At 62.5% G+C, this 12,271-nt stretch overlaps 2 protein-coding genes across 2 annotated transcripts in view; one reads left to right on the top strand and one right to left on the bottom strand.

Annotated features, from left to right (window-relative positions):
* Window positions 1-2,970, bottom strand: part of KCNAB2 (potassium voltage-gated channel subfamily A regulatory beta subunit 2) — a 69,234-nt gene extending 66,264 nt beyond the window's left edge. Inside the window, exon 1 of the mRNA XM_040987820.1 lies at window positions 2,876-2,970. The gene's annotated coding sequence lies outside the window, so the exon portion shown is untranslated. The remainder of the gene's footprint in view (window positions 1-2,875) is intronic.
* Window positions 2,971-8,820: 5,850 nt separating this feature from the next.
* NPHP4 (nephrocystin 4) overlaps window positions 8,821-12,271 on the top strand; it is an 81,837-nt gene continuing 78,386 nt past the window's right edge. The window contains exons 1-2 of the mRNA XM_040987647.1: window positions 8,821-9,068; window positions 11,972-12,124. Coding sequence (XP_040843581.1) covers window positions 8,934-9,068; window positions 11,972-12,124 — 288 coding nt within the window. The 5' untranslated portion in view covers window positions 8,821-8,933. The remainder of the gene's footprint in view (window positions 9,069-11,971; window positions 12,125-12,271) is intronic.

The following is a 12,271-nucleotide window of genomic DNA, read 5'->3' as shown; positions in this document are numbered from 1 at the left end:
GGGTCACCTCTGCCAGGGCCCCTGCTGCCATGCGGAAGGATGGGCTGCTTCTTGGGGTGGGAAAACTTCAAGGAGACCTACACAAAGGACATGAGCAAGGCAGGGCAGGGGACGGCTCTGAGACAAGGGACACATACAAGCCCTCGGCCTCTGGCTGTTCAGTGTAGCTACAAGTGGCCTCCTGACACGCCACTGAAGCAGGGATATCAGCACCCTGGGTGTGGGGGCAGCGGGCAGGGGTACAGGAAGGGGAAGGCTGGCGCTCTCTGAATTCCCTAAGATGTGGCACAGGTGACCAAGCCCAGCAGGCCCACTTGAGCAGGACGCGTCACACATCCACCAAGCCCGGGTCAAGCAGGAAGCCTCAGGCCACCCTGCTAAGTCACCGGAGTTCTGCAGGGGAAGGTCCTCCGCTACCCTGGCTGGGCTGACCACACATCTCACTGGCACCAAGCACCCGTCCCTGGATGTCCTCCAAGGGTGGAATGAGTGCAGCTGGAGCAGGTGGCGATACGCGGAAGGGAAAGGCGGCACCAGGGAACACAGCAGGCTTTGGCACCGAATCCGTGCTCGTGCCAGCAGCCCGAGACGCCCAACAGCCAGGGGGATGTCTGACATCTATGGGAGCTTGGCTGAACGGCACGGCAAGGGCTGGCCCTAGGGTCAGCCTGGTGTTGCCCGGGCCTCAGTTTCCCCAGCCAGGCTAACCGGCCCTGGGGTAACATGAGGCAGGAAGTGTGGTCCCATCGCGGTGTGGACAGTCCCCATTCTGTTGGCTCCTGTCTTACCACTTGGTCATGGTGTGGATGGACAGTCACCAACAACAGCCCTTAGGCATGGGGTACCCCGCCGGGCCGCAAGGGACTAGTCAGCAATTATTCTCTGCTTCCTTCTCTAAGCCGTCCAGCGACCCGGATGTCCACAAGGGCACCAGCACGGTGGCTTTCCAAAGGGCAGCCAAGCCACGCTGGCTTCCTAGAGCTCCAACTGGGAAGGAATGCCACGAAGTGGGCGTGTGCAGTTAGACCCGACCTTGCAGAAGTCCCTGCCATCTGAGAGCTCAGGCCCTCCTGGCTGCTGAGAACAGGGATGGAGGCAGGTGCGGGGAAGGGGCCCCCGGGCTTGGTCACCCCTAGAGGCAGCTCCTTGCTTAGGGGAGATACCAACCAGGCACCAAGCACACCCTGTATCTGCCGGGGTCCCTGGAGGCTGGGACCCCCCTCTGCTCCCCGATACCCCCAGCAGAGGGGACTGGACCCTGTTGGTTTCATTGCCCTAACTGAGTGCCAATACACAGTAAGGTGTGGAGAAGTTCCTCTTGCCAAGCCCTTAGTGGAAACTGCCAGAATAAACCTCTGCCACCTGAATTGCCAGGGTTCGGCTGCAAGGCTGGAGAAAGCCAGGGGTCCACCTCACCCGCCCTGCTGTAGGCAGTGGGTTCTGGGCCTGCTCCTGCCAGCCGTACAAGATGCACACGGCAAAGGGTTTCACGCATTTCCACAACTCCTGCCCGTGCTGGCCCTGCTGCCCGGCTTGAGCCCTGAGTGCCAGCACAGCAGCTGTTCACTGGTGCAGCAGAGGGACAGGCAGACTGGACCTCCAGCAGACAGGGACACGCTGAGGCCCCAACGCTGTCTGCCACCAAGGCGAGTGCAGACTCCGCAGAGGCCGCAACTGGGGCTGCACTGACAGGAACCCGGGAGCCAGGTGCAGCGAGTCCCCGCACTGCCAAAAGCACAGGGGCTAGGTGCCGGGGAGCAGGCTCTGCGGTGGACACTGCCAGGCATGAATCAGGTGGGCAGCGGGGCCTGAATGCGGCACTGGGGGACAGGGTGGGGGCTGGCGCTCTGGAGGGAGAGGAGGAGTTGCCAAGAGCAGAAATCCTGAAATGACAGATAGTGGGACAGCTGTGGCCCGAACTTGGTGTTCTCGCTCCTCGGATGTGCGCGAATTAATTTCCATAAATGCTAACGGCCCATTTCCCCAAGAGCCCTTGGATGTGGTTTAACATTGGCCGGCAAGCGAGGGAGACAGCGGCCACCCCCCCCCGCCCCCAGCCCCGGCTCTGCACCTTGCTCCGGGCCAAGCAGAGGTTCGCTTCCGAAGGGGGCTCAGCGGTCCCCAACGCCCACACCAGCTGCCCTAGGTCCCAAGCCCAGCTCTCTGCCACAGCAGGGAGCCCAGAAAGTTACCCACCCCGAAAATGCTGAATCACAAACTAGGGCTTAGCAGCAAAAGGGGAGTGGGGGTGGGGAGGGAGCTGGTGACCAGGGAGGAGGGCTGAGACGTGGGTGCAGGGGCCTCCCCCCACCCCGGGGCACCCCGCGATGCTGCAGGCCACCTGCACAGCCCTGCAGGAGCCCCCCAGGACCGGGGCCAGGAGGCGGGGTGGGAGGGGGTGCAGCAAGGAGCGGTGCGGCAGACGGGGCTCCGCAGCCGCAGGAGCAGCAGCAGGTAGGGGGGTGGGGAGGCGCCCTGTGCCAGGCGGGCGGGTGGGGGTGTGGGGAGCCTCAGGGTCCCCAGGGGCAGGGCCAGGTGGAGAGGGGGTGCCCACCTGGGGGCGAGCGCCGCGCGGCGGGGGTGGGGGGCCCGGGGAGCAGCGCGTGTGGGAGGATGGGAGTAGGGTGCACGCAGGCGGCGGGGATGCCGAGCGTGCCTCCGAGCTGGGGGCCGCGCAGGGACGGACGAGGCTGCGGGGGCGGCCGGGGGTCGCGGGTGTCAGCTCAGAGGTCAGGCGCGAGGACAGACGGGCAAGGAGAGAGGCGAGGACGCCGAGGAGGCTGGAGAGGGGCGGGGGGCCGAGCGGGAGGGCACGGCCGCGTCCGCCGCCGGGGCCGGGGAGGCGCGGCCCGCCGGGGTCTCCCCCGCCACTCACCTGGGGGCTCCAGCTCCGGATCCCGAGTCCCGCTCCGGATCTTCCTTCCCGCCCTGGCCCAGCGACTCGAGCGCCCCCCAAATCCCGCTCGCCCGGGCAGGTTCCGCCCGCAGCATCTTCACCTCGTGGGACGCCCGCGGCCCCGCCTCCCGCAGCTTCTCATTGGCTGGCCTTCACGCCCGTCAGGCCGATACGGGCTGAGGGATCGCCGGCTATGCAAATCGGGACGAGGCGGCGGCCGCACCGGTTGGCTGGCGCGCGCGGAGGCGGCGCCCCCTGCCTTGAGCCCTGATTGGCTGCGAGGCCCTTGACGACGAGGGTGACGCGAGGCGGGTCTTCGGCCTGAGCGCGGGGCGCCCGGTGTGCGCAGCTCTTCCCGCGGCTGGCCGAGCCGGGGCGCGCCCTTCAGCCGGTTCCCGGCCCCGCGAGGCCCGACGCTCCTCTGGTACGGGCGGTCGGGGCTCTGCGTGCGCGGCGAGAGGACTTCCTCCACAGCGCGGGCGCGGGCCGCTCGGCTGGCGGTGGCGGGCCCGTTTCCTTGGTAACGCGGTCCGCGGCGGCGGGAGGAACCATGTGCGCCGGTGGCGCGGGGGAGGCCGGCCGAGGCCCCGCGCGTGGCGGCCGAGCGAGGCCGGGGCCCGGGGACCTGGGGGCGGGATGCTGTGCTGGGCCGGCCGTGCGCGGCTCCCGCAGCCCGAGGCGCACGGCGGCGGCGCGCGGCCCTGGGCCCTGCCCGCCTGCCTCGCCCCGCGGCCGTCCCCTCCGGGGCACTTGGTGCGGTCCAGGCCGCCGGGGGTCCCGGTGCAGCTCCCCCAGCCGAGGCGGCGGCGGAGCGGGCGGCCCGAACTCTGCTGAGACCCGTGGCCTCCGGGTCTCTGGGCCGTGTCCGTGCGCATCCTCTCCCGCTCTCCAGGCCTCTCCCGTTGCAGCGCCCGGGTTGCCGGCGGGCCTCTGCCTGGGGCCGCTGTGGCCTTCATGTCCACCCTGCTGCCCACCAGCCAGCCGCCTCCTGTTGCCCAGCTCTGTCCTGTCGGCCTGACTGTGCGGCGTCCATCTCCCTGGTGGACGCCGAGGGAGCTCTGGCGGGGCTGGCCCTCTCCCCTCTCCCCTACCTGTGGTCCCTGGCCTAATCCGTTCCCGGCCTCTGCCTCGCTGTTCTTGGAGACTAGAGGGAGTTCCCAGCAGCTATCCCCCAAAGCACAGGTGGTGGCGGGAAGGGGCTTCTCTTTCTTTGGGAACCTCCGATGGATGGCACTTCAGCCCCAGCCCACCTCTCCGGCTGCCCTGGCTCTGCCCGTGGAGCTGGCTGGGGATCCAGCCCCCGAAGCTGGGCACAGGTGGCCCCCGTTGTCCTCTCTGGTGCTGGGCAGGGGCTGCACTGCCTCAGTCAGCTCTGGGGTCCCTGTGGCTGGGACGGCTGGGACGGCTGGGACTGGGGTGCTCAGGCTGATTCAGCTCCCCAGCTCAGCACGGGGGTGATGACTCAGCTCTGGAAGCTGCTGGAGTAACTGTGGGCCTCTTGTCAAGTACTTGGCTCATGTCCTCTACATCCCCTACCCCCCAAAATATATATCTATTTGAAAGGCAGAGTTACACAGAGAGATGTTTCATCCACTGATTTGCTCCCCCAGTGGCCACAACGGTTGGGGATGTGCCAGGCCGAAGCCTAGAGCCAGGAACCTCCTCCCAGGCCACTTGGGTGGGTGCAGAGACCCAAGCACTTGGGCCGTCCTCCGCTGCTTTCCCGGGCACATTAGCAGGGAGCTGGATCGGAAGTGGAGTGGCCGGGACTTGAACACCTGGCGCCCGTGTGGGGTGCCGACACTGCAGACATAAAGCTTGACGTGCTTGGCCACACTGCTGGGCCGGCCCGCTTGGGGTTTCTTCCTGTTCACTGGGTCCTCAGGGTCCGCCCTTCATGCAGGGCGTTGTTAAGCAGCATTTGCTGAGGGCCCGGCCACGGCCTCATGGAGTCCCCAGTCTTGCAAGATCCCAGGGAACTGGCCGCTGGGAGGTGTTGGACTGTCCTGTGCCAGGGTCCAGGGTGGGGAGCCCCTCGGGGCGGGCAAGGGGAGGCAGCACAGGCTCCCTGCCAGATGTCACCTGTCCCTCTGATGGCCATGGCCCACCGTCAGCTCCTGGCTTTAGGAGTTACTGTGAGTGGGTGGCAAGGTCTTTCAGAACACAGATGCCCCAGATGGTGCCCTGCTGGGGTGTGGGGTACCGGTGGTTACAGCAATGGCCTACAAAGGGAGCCTGGCATCCGTGAATTAGACACGTGCTGTGTGTGTGCTCTGGTCAGTTTCATGACGCACGCTGCTGGGACAGACAGGCTGGGGAGAGTTACCTTGGAGCAGCTAGAGTGTGAGTGTATGATTCTGGAGTTGTGCTGGTGAGTGGGGTACCCGGGATGCAGAGCGAGGGAGGAGTTGTGCTGGTGAGCGGGGTACCTGGGACGCAGGGGGAGGCGGGTGTCCTTTTTGGAGAAGCTGGCCCAGCATGCGGAGCAGACACTGTGTGGACATGAGTCGGGGGGGGGGGGGCCCCTGGGAGCCGTCCAGCTGGTGGCACTCAGGAAAATCCAGCCGAACGGGCTTCTGGTAGCTGCTCTAACAGAACACTGCAGACTGGGGGACTGGAGGCAGCCCAGGTCCTCCTCATCCGGGGCCTAGGATCCAGAGCCAGGGTGGCTTTCTCCCGTCCTGGCTTCTCCAGGCCGCTCACAGCCTGGCCCCTCCGTCTTCAGGCTTCTCGCTGCCTCGTCCCCGCAGGAACCCTGGGATTCTATCAGGCCCCATGCCGTGTCCTTACGGTTAATCCCAGCTGCACCTTGCTTCTCGTCAGGTGAACGTCAGGTGAACCATGCACTTGCAGGGAGCAGGGTTGGAGGATGCTGGAGCTGTATTCAGCCTCCCGCGTCCCTGGATCGCAGGAACCAGCAGCCTCAGGGATCCACTGGCTCCTGGGACACAGCTGCCACCCCTTGGCCCAGGTGCCTTGGCTGGGCAGCCCCGGGCCTTGGGGAGGAGACGGCCTAGGCTGCAGTCTCCCAGGACCTATTTCTGATGGCTGAGCGTGGGTCACGTGCTTCTCCCTGCAGGGCCTGTCCAGGACTGGGTGGGCGTGGCAGCTCTCAGGGGAGTTGGAGAGGGTCCTTCCTCCAAAACGAGGATAATGAGCCGACCGGAGTAATCCACTGGGAGAGGAAAAAGAAGAAGCCAGCCCTGTATGCCTGCCCCATTTGCTGGACCCAGGGCTGTGCCTGGTGGGCAGGGGCACTGTGAGCGAAGGCTGACTGGGCCTGGCTCCTGGGGTGTGTCTCAGGCCAGCCGGTGGCATCCTCTCATGCTGCCCGTGAGCCGGGGGATGTGGCTGCCGGAATAGCTCCTCCTGAGTGACCAAAGAGAGAGTTTCCATCCGCTGGTTCCCTCCTCACGTGCCCGCAGCAGCTGGAGCTGGGCCAGGTGGAGCCAGCAATGAGGGATTCCCTTGGGGCTCCCCGTGGGTGACAGAGTGGCTGGGACTTCACCTGTCAGCGTCGCTGAACACCCTGGGGAAGTTCTGTGAGTTGTAGCTCCCTGTGTTTATGGCATTGCACAAGGCAAGCAAGGAATGTTGGAACCAACCGTTTAAAGGGAGGCTTGGTGAGCCTGGTACGCGTCCGTGTAGGAAAAACTGAAATGCAAGCCGGCTGTGCTTTATGAAGACAGACTTGGTGAGAAGAGGGGCCATCTGCGTGTCTGCTGACGCCTCTCCAGTCTGGCCCAGTGGAGCATGGCTGACCACGTCTGTTTGCTCACGTGGCCTGCTGGGTACAGCTGCTCGTGTCTGCTCATGTGGCTGGTGGAGCACGGCTGCCCGTGTCCATCTGCTCATGTGGCCTGCTGGAGCACGGCTGCCTGCGTCTGCTCGTGTGGCTGGTGGAGCACGGCTGCCCGAGTCCATCTGCTCACCCAGTCCAGTGGAGCACAGCTGCCTGTGTCTGCTCGTGTGGCTGGTGGAGCACGGCTGCCCGTGTCTGCTCACGTGGCCCAGTGGAGCATGGCTGCCTGCGTCTTCTGCTCACATGGCCTGCTGGAGCATGGCTGCCCGTGTCTGCTCGTGTGGCTGGTGGAACATGGCTGCCCGTGTCTGCTCGAATGGCCTGCTGGAGCACGGCTGCCCGTGTCTGCTCGTGTGGCTGGTGGAACATGGCTGCCCGTGTCTGCTCGAGTGGCCTGCTGGAGCACGGCTGCCCGTGTCTGCTCGTGTGGCTGGTGGAGCATGGCTGCCTGTGTCTGTCTGCTCGCGTGGCCTGTTGGAGCACAGATGCCCGCGTCTGTCTGCTGGCATGTTCGCCTATGGGTTTGATTTCAGGACAGCTGGGGGCCTCTTGGGCCACCATGGGCGTTACTTGGAGCTGTGTCTAAGTGCCACACAGCAACTTCTCTCCTTTTGAGAACCTCCACTTATTTGTTTGAAAGAAGAGAGAGAGAGAGACAGATCTTCCATCTGCTGGTTCATACCCCAAAAGGCTGCGAGTGCCAGGCCAGGGGCAGGCTGAAGCCACAAGCGGGAACTGCCTCTGCTCTCCCATGCGGGTACAGGGGCCCAAGGTTGGGCCATCTTTTGCTGCCTTCCCAGGCACTTCAGTAGGAAGCTGGTTTGGAGGTGGAGCAGCTGGAAGTTGCACTGGCACCAGGTGATGGGAAACCCGGGGTAGTCTCCTACTGTATGGGTAAACTCGAGCCCTGGGCTGTTTGAGGTCTTGGGTCTGTCTGGCCCCCAGGTGCATCTTGCACCCTTGCTGGATTCCTTGCCCCTAGGCCGTGTCATTTGCGATGTACCTGCTTGCTGAGCTCTGCAGAATTTGCGGTATTGACACACACACACGGCTGAAGGATTTCGGCGTTTGCTGTGTCACCGCCTGTCTCATCACAAAAACCTTGAAGTTTGAAACTGTCAGCTCGCCGGTGGAGGAGACGAATGTTCTCAACCCTGCTTGCTGCTGCCAGCGCCGTTTTTATAGTTGTTTTCCTTAAAGTGACAAGTGCACTTTGTCCTGTTCAGAGAAAGCTTCTGCTGGGTACTGCAGCCTGGCAGGCTCATCCTTCAGGCACCAAGGGCTTCCCTTGCTGATCGCTGCCCGGTGTGTGTGGGTGTGGTCTCGCTTCGGCACCTGGACTGTGTGGTCGAGGGTCGAGATGGAATGACGTGGTTTTCAGTGCGTCACCAAGGACAGAAGTGACCTTGCCGTGCTGGCTCTGGGCTCCGGGTGGTGGCATACACGGTGACCGTCTGCCTTGGGCTGTGCCGTGGCTACAGTAGCCCAGCGGTCAACATGCCGAGACCAACCCATTGGCTGGGCAGGGGGACCTGGTTCTGACCTGCTGGGGCCTCTAGCTGCTGGGTGGTGGATGCCCCAGTACCTGGGGATGCCCCAGTACCTGGGGACGCCAGGAGCTGGCCCCTCCTGTGACATGTAAGGGACTACTCTCCTGGAGAACCAAACCCCTTTGCTCCTTACTTGCGTTTAGTTAGCAGAATCCAACCTCAACGCCAAGCTCTCTGTAACCCAGGGAGGATTCAGATCCACATCTGGCTGCCAGGGATCCGATACCCCCAGCTAATCCTGGGAATGGGCCAGGCCCACAGGAAGCCGCCTGCACTCGCAGCCTCTCCCAAACTGGCTGTTTTGTTGTTGTTGTTGTTGTTGTTGTTGTTGTTGTTTGTTTAAATGTCTTAAGGGGGCTTCTCCCAGAGGGGCCCTGGCAGCTTCAGGCAGAGGAGCCCTGCAAGCTCAGAGCTGCAGGCTTCATGGTCTCAGACTGAGTCACCTCCACCAAGCCCCACTCTAGGGCTGGGCATCAGCAGGACCCCACCTGTGTGACAGCTCTGCCTGCAGTTGGCAAGGGTAGGGCAGCGTGGTGCCCACCAGCAATGTTGTTGGCCTCCCTGGGAATTCCTTTGGGATTTGTCAGGCTCTGGGTGCGTGCTGTAGCCCTCACCACTTTTCCTCTTTGGCGTGTCAAGGTGCAGGCCATCCTGGAGATCCCGGGCATCCTCAGACACCGCTGGCATGAGGGACTGGCACAGGATCTTTGCCCACAATGCTCTTGTGCCTCCGCACCCGCAGAGAGTGCGCCAGCCTGCCAAGGAGTCGACGGCATTTCAGTGCGTCCTGAAGCAGCTGGACGGGCCGCTCATCAGACAGGTAATGTCCGCTCGTGGTGCCCCCTCCCAGCAAGCACGTGGGGTTCTGCTGCTTTACTCGGGTCTCAATCACAGCACCCATCACTTGGCCGAGCGGCCCATTGGCACAGAGCAGGCCACCCGCAGTGGCTCGGTCAGCACTTCCTGTGCTGGGTAAGGCTTTCTGCTGTGCACAGTGAAGCAGTCAAGAGGCCAGGTGAGGTCGTTGGATCTCTGAGGCGGCCTTGTGTGTGGCTCAGCGAGGCCTGCCTTCAGCCTGGCCAAGCCCTGGGCATGCTGGCAGCCATGTCCGTGGCGTGTGATAGCCCTTGCTTGGATGATGTTCCATGGCTGGTTGTCCTCCTGAGGCTTGCCCCAAAGATTGTCTTACAGAATTTGCAATGTTTAATCATATGTCTTAAGCTTAACACGGGATCTGACATTGTGGTGCAGTGCGCTAAGCGATGCCTGCAGTGCTGACATCTCATTTGAGTGCTGGTTCAAGACCCAGCTGCTCCACTTCCACTCCAGCTTCCCGCTAATGTACCTGAGATGGCAGTGGAGATGTCCCTGCTGTCTGTGGAGATTCAGATGGGGCTCCTGGCTCCCGGCTTCAGCCCGGCCCAGCTCTGTCTGCCGTGGCCATTTGGGGAGTGAGCCAGTGGAAGGAAGATTTTTTTTTCTCTTTGTCACTCAGTTTTCAAATACATACAATAAATGTTTAGCAAAGGACAGAGAAGGGTCCCAGGGAACATTAGCGGAAGAAGTCCAGGGAAAGTAGGCCGCCAAGACCGTCTCCTGTAGGCCCTCGGGGCATGCTATCCCTCCAAGGAGTGTGATGGCATAGAGGAGGTGTTGCCTGGCACGTGCCGGCGTTGTGGGAAGCAGGTGTTTGGCACTGACGCTTGGCACCATGGAGCCCCTCTTAGGGGGCAGGAGTTCGCCTGGAATGGGGGTTCCCAGGCTCCTGCTGAGGGCTGTCCTTGTGAGTTGGCGTTTCAGAGTGCAGCGTTCGGACCTGCTGTCCTGACTGCGGGCTTCAGGGCCTCCAGGCCCGCCAGGCAGCACCAGGTGGATTCGTAGACGGGGCGTGTGGCTTTGTAGACCGCAGCGACGTCTTGCCAAGTTCACACGGAACGTTGGCCAGGACGTGCATGCTGGGCCACAAGCATGTCTCAGGAAACGTCAGAGCGTGGGAATGCTGCAGAATGCTGCTGTGTCCCGGCGGCTGTGCGAGGAACAGACCTTGAGCCTCCCTGAACGGTGCGAGCTGACCGTGGGGCAGAGAGGGACTCGAAGGGAAACCAGAAAATAGTCGCAATAAAGACCCAAGGCCTTGCCGGAATGTGTGGAGCAAGACAGCTGGCTGTCCCGGCGTGCGGGGCGGGGGGCCCCAAGCTGTCTGTGTCCTGTGTATGTTAGAGAAGACAGAGGCTGTAGCTTCACTGCTGTTTGTGCAGAAACACAGATACAAGGAAGTGGCAGAGAGGTGGCGCTGAGGAGCAGACGTCGCTGGTGGGAAGGGGGAACAGGTGACGGGAGAGCCTGCCAGCTGCATTGTGGGTGTTCGAAACTTAGTAAAATGGCTAGACTTCTAGTGGTACTGATGAAGGAACAAAAAGGAGCGGGAAGAATGCGCAGAGTGCCAGCATTAGGAATGCAAGGAAAAGCGGCATCATTGAAGGGGGAAATGAATGCTCTGCAGAATTTTTTTTTTAAAAGATTTATTTTATTTTTATTGGAAAGGCGGATATACAGAGAGGAGAGACAGAGAGGAAGATCTTCTGTCTGATGATTCACTCCCCAAGTGAGCGCAACGGCCAGTGCTACGCCAATCTGAAGCCAGGAGCCCCCTCTGGGACGCCCACGTGGGTGCAGGGTCCCAAAGTTTTGGGCCGTCCTCAACTGCTTTCCTGGGCCACAAGCAGGGAGCTGGAATGGAAGCGGGGCTACCGGGATTAGAACTGGCGCCCATATGGGATCCTGGGCATGCAAGGCGAGGTCCTTAACCACTGCGCCATCGCACCGGGCCCTCTGCAGAATTTTTAAATTACCGTTTGAGGGGCAGGGGGAACATCTGTCCACTGGTTTATTCCATAGATGCCCACAGGACCGCAGCAGGGCCAGCTGAAGCCGAGGGCTGGTTAAAGCGCTTCCCAGGAGGAGGTCAGCGGGCGGCTGGAGTGAGGGGCTGGCACACTCGACCTGGTGCCTCAGGGATGCCCTCACTGCCAGGCCTAATGCCCAGACAGCGTCCTCCAGGAGGCCGCGGGAGAACTCGCCCGGCTTACTCTAGTGGGAGCAGCAGCTCTGATGTTCAGATGAGTCTGGGACATGCAGGATGCGGTTAAATCAGCACTGGTGTCCCCAGGTGTGGGCGCCCGCATGCCGTGCTGGACTCCACGGGTCCACGAGCCAGGGCCTTGCCTGCTGGTACGGGAGCTGGGCCACGGTCAAGGGACAGTCATTGCAAAAATGCAAAGTTGGTTCTGCAACACAAAAGGCATTTTAAAATGATGAAGATGGAGATGGATGCAGAGTTACAGAGAGAGAGAGAGAGCGAACTCTTCCATCCGCTGGTTGGTGCTGAGCCAGGGCAGAGCCAGGAGCCAGGAACTTCTGCTCTTCTGCTTGGGTGCAGGGGCCCAGGCCTTGGACCATCTTCTGAGATGCATTAGCAGAGAGATGGATTTAGAGTGGAGCAGCCTGGACGCCAGCCTGTGTCTTCTGGGTGGGTCTCACCCCTGTGTCGGTTCTGGGGGCCCCCACTGGCCAGAGGAGACAGGTACTTTGACCGGGAACCCGCTGAGAGCCATGGAGAGTTCCAGAAGGAAGCTGGCTGCTGATCCCTGACCCCTGGGCTGGGAGCTGCCTCGTCAGGCAGCGGCCTGGGCCGTGACGGGGCTGTTCCCTGCTGTGTCCTAGGGGCTGCTGGAGGTGCTGTCGGAGGTCGAGTGCCACCTGCGAGTGTCTCTCTTTGACATCACCTACCGACACTTCTTCGGGAGGACGTGGAAGACAACGGTGCAGCCGGCCAAGCAGCTCTCGCGGCAGCCTCCCAGGGTCCTGTTCAACGAGGTGAGGCCTGGCGACGGCGGGAGTGCGGGCTCCCTGGGGGCTGGCTGCAGATGAGGTCACGCTGGGACACTTGGTTTCCGGGAGGGAGGGAGGGGGACCCAGGAGCTGCGGAGTTCAAGTTAGGGCGTGGCTGCCTGTGCCTGTCTA

The sequence above is a fragment of the Ochotona curzoniae genome, unplaced genomic scaffold (genome assembly GCF_017591425.1).
Source record: "Ochotona curzoniae isolate NIBS_2020 unplaced genomic scaffold, NIBS_Ocur_1.0 contig_4792, whole genome shotgun sequence".
In the NCBI taxonomy this organism is placed as follows: domain Eukaryota; kingdom Metazoa; phylum Chordata; class Mammalia; order Lagomorpha; family Ochotonidae; genus Ochotona; species Ochotona curzoniae.
Note: the sequence above shows the minus strand (reverse complement) of the source record. Positions and strands in the feature narration are given on the sequence as shown.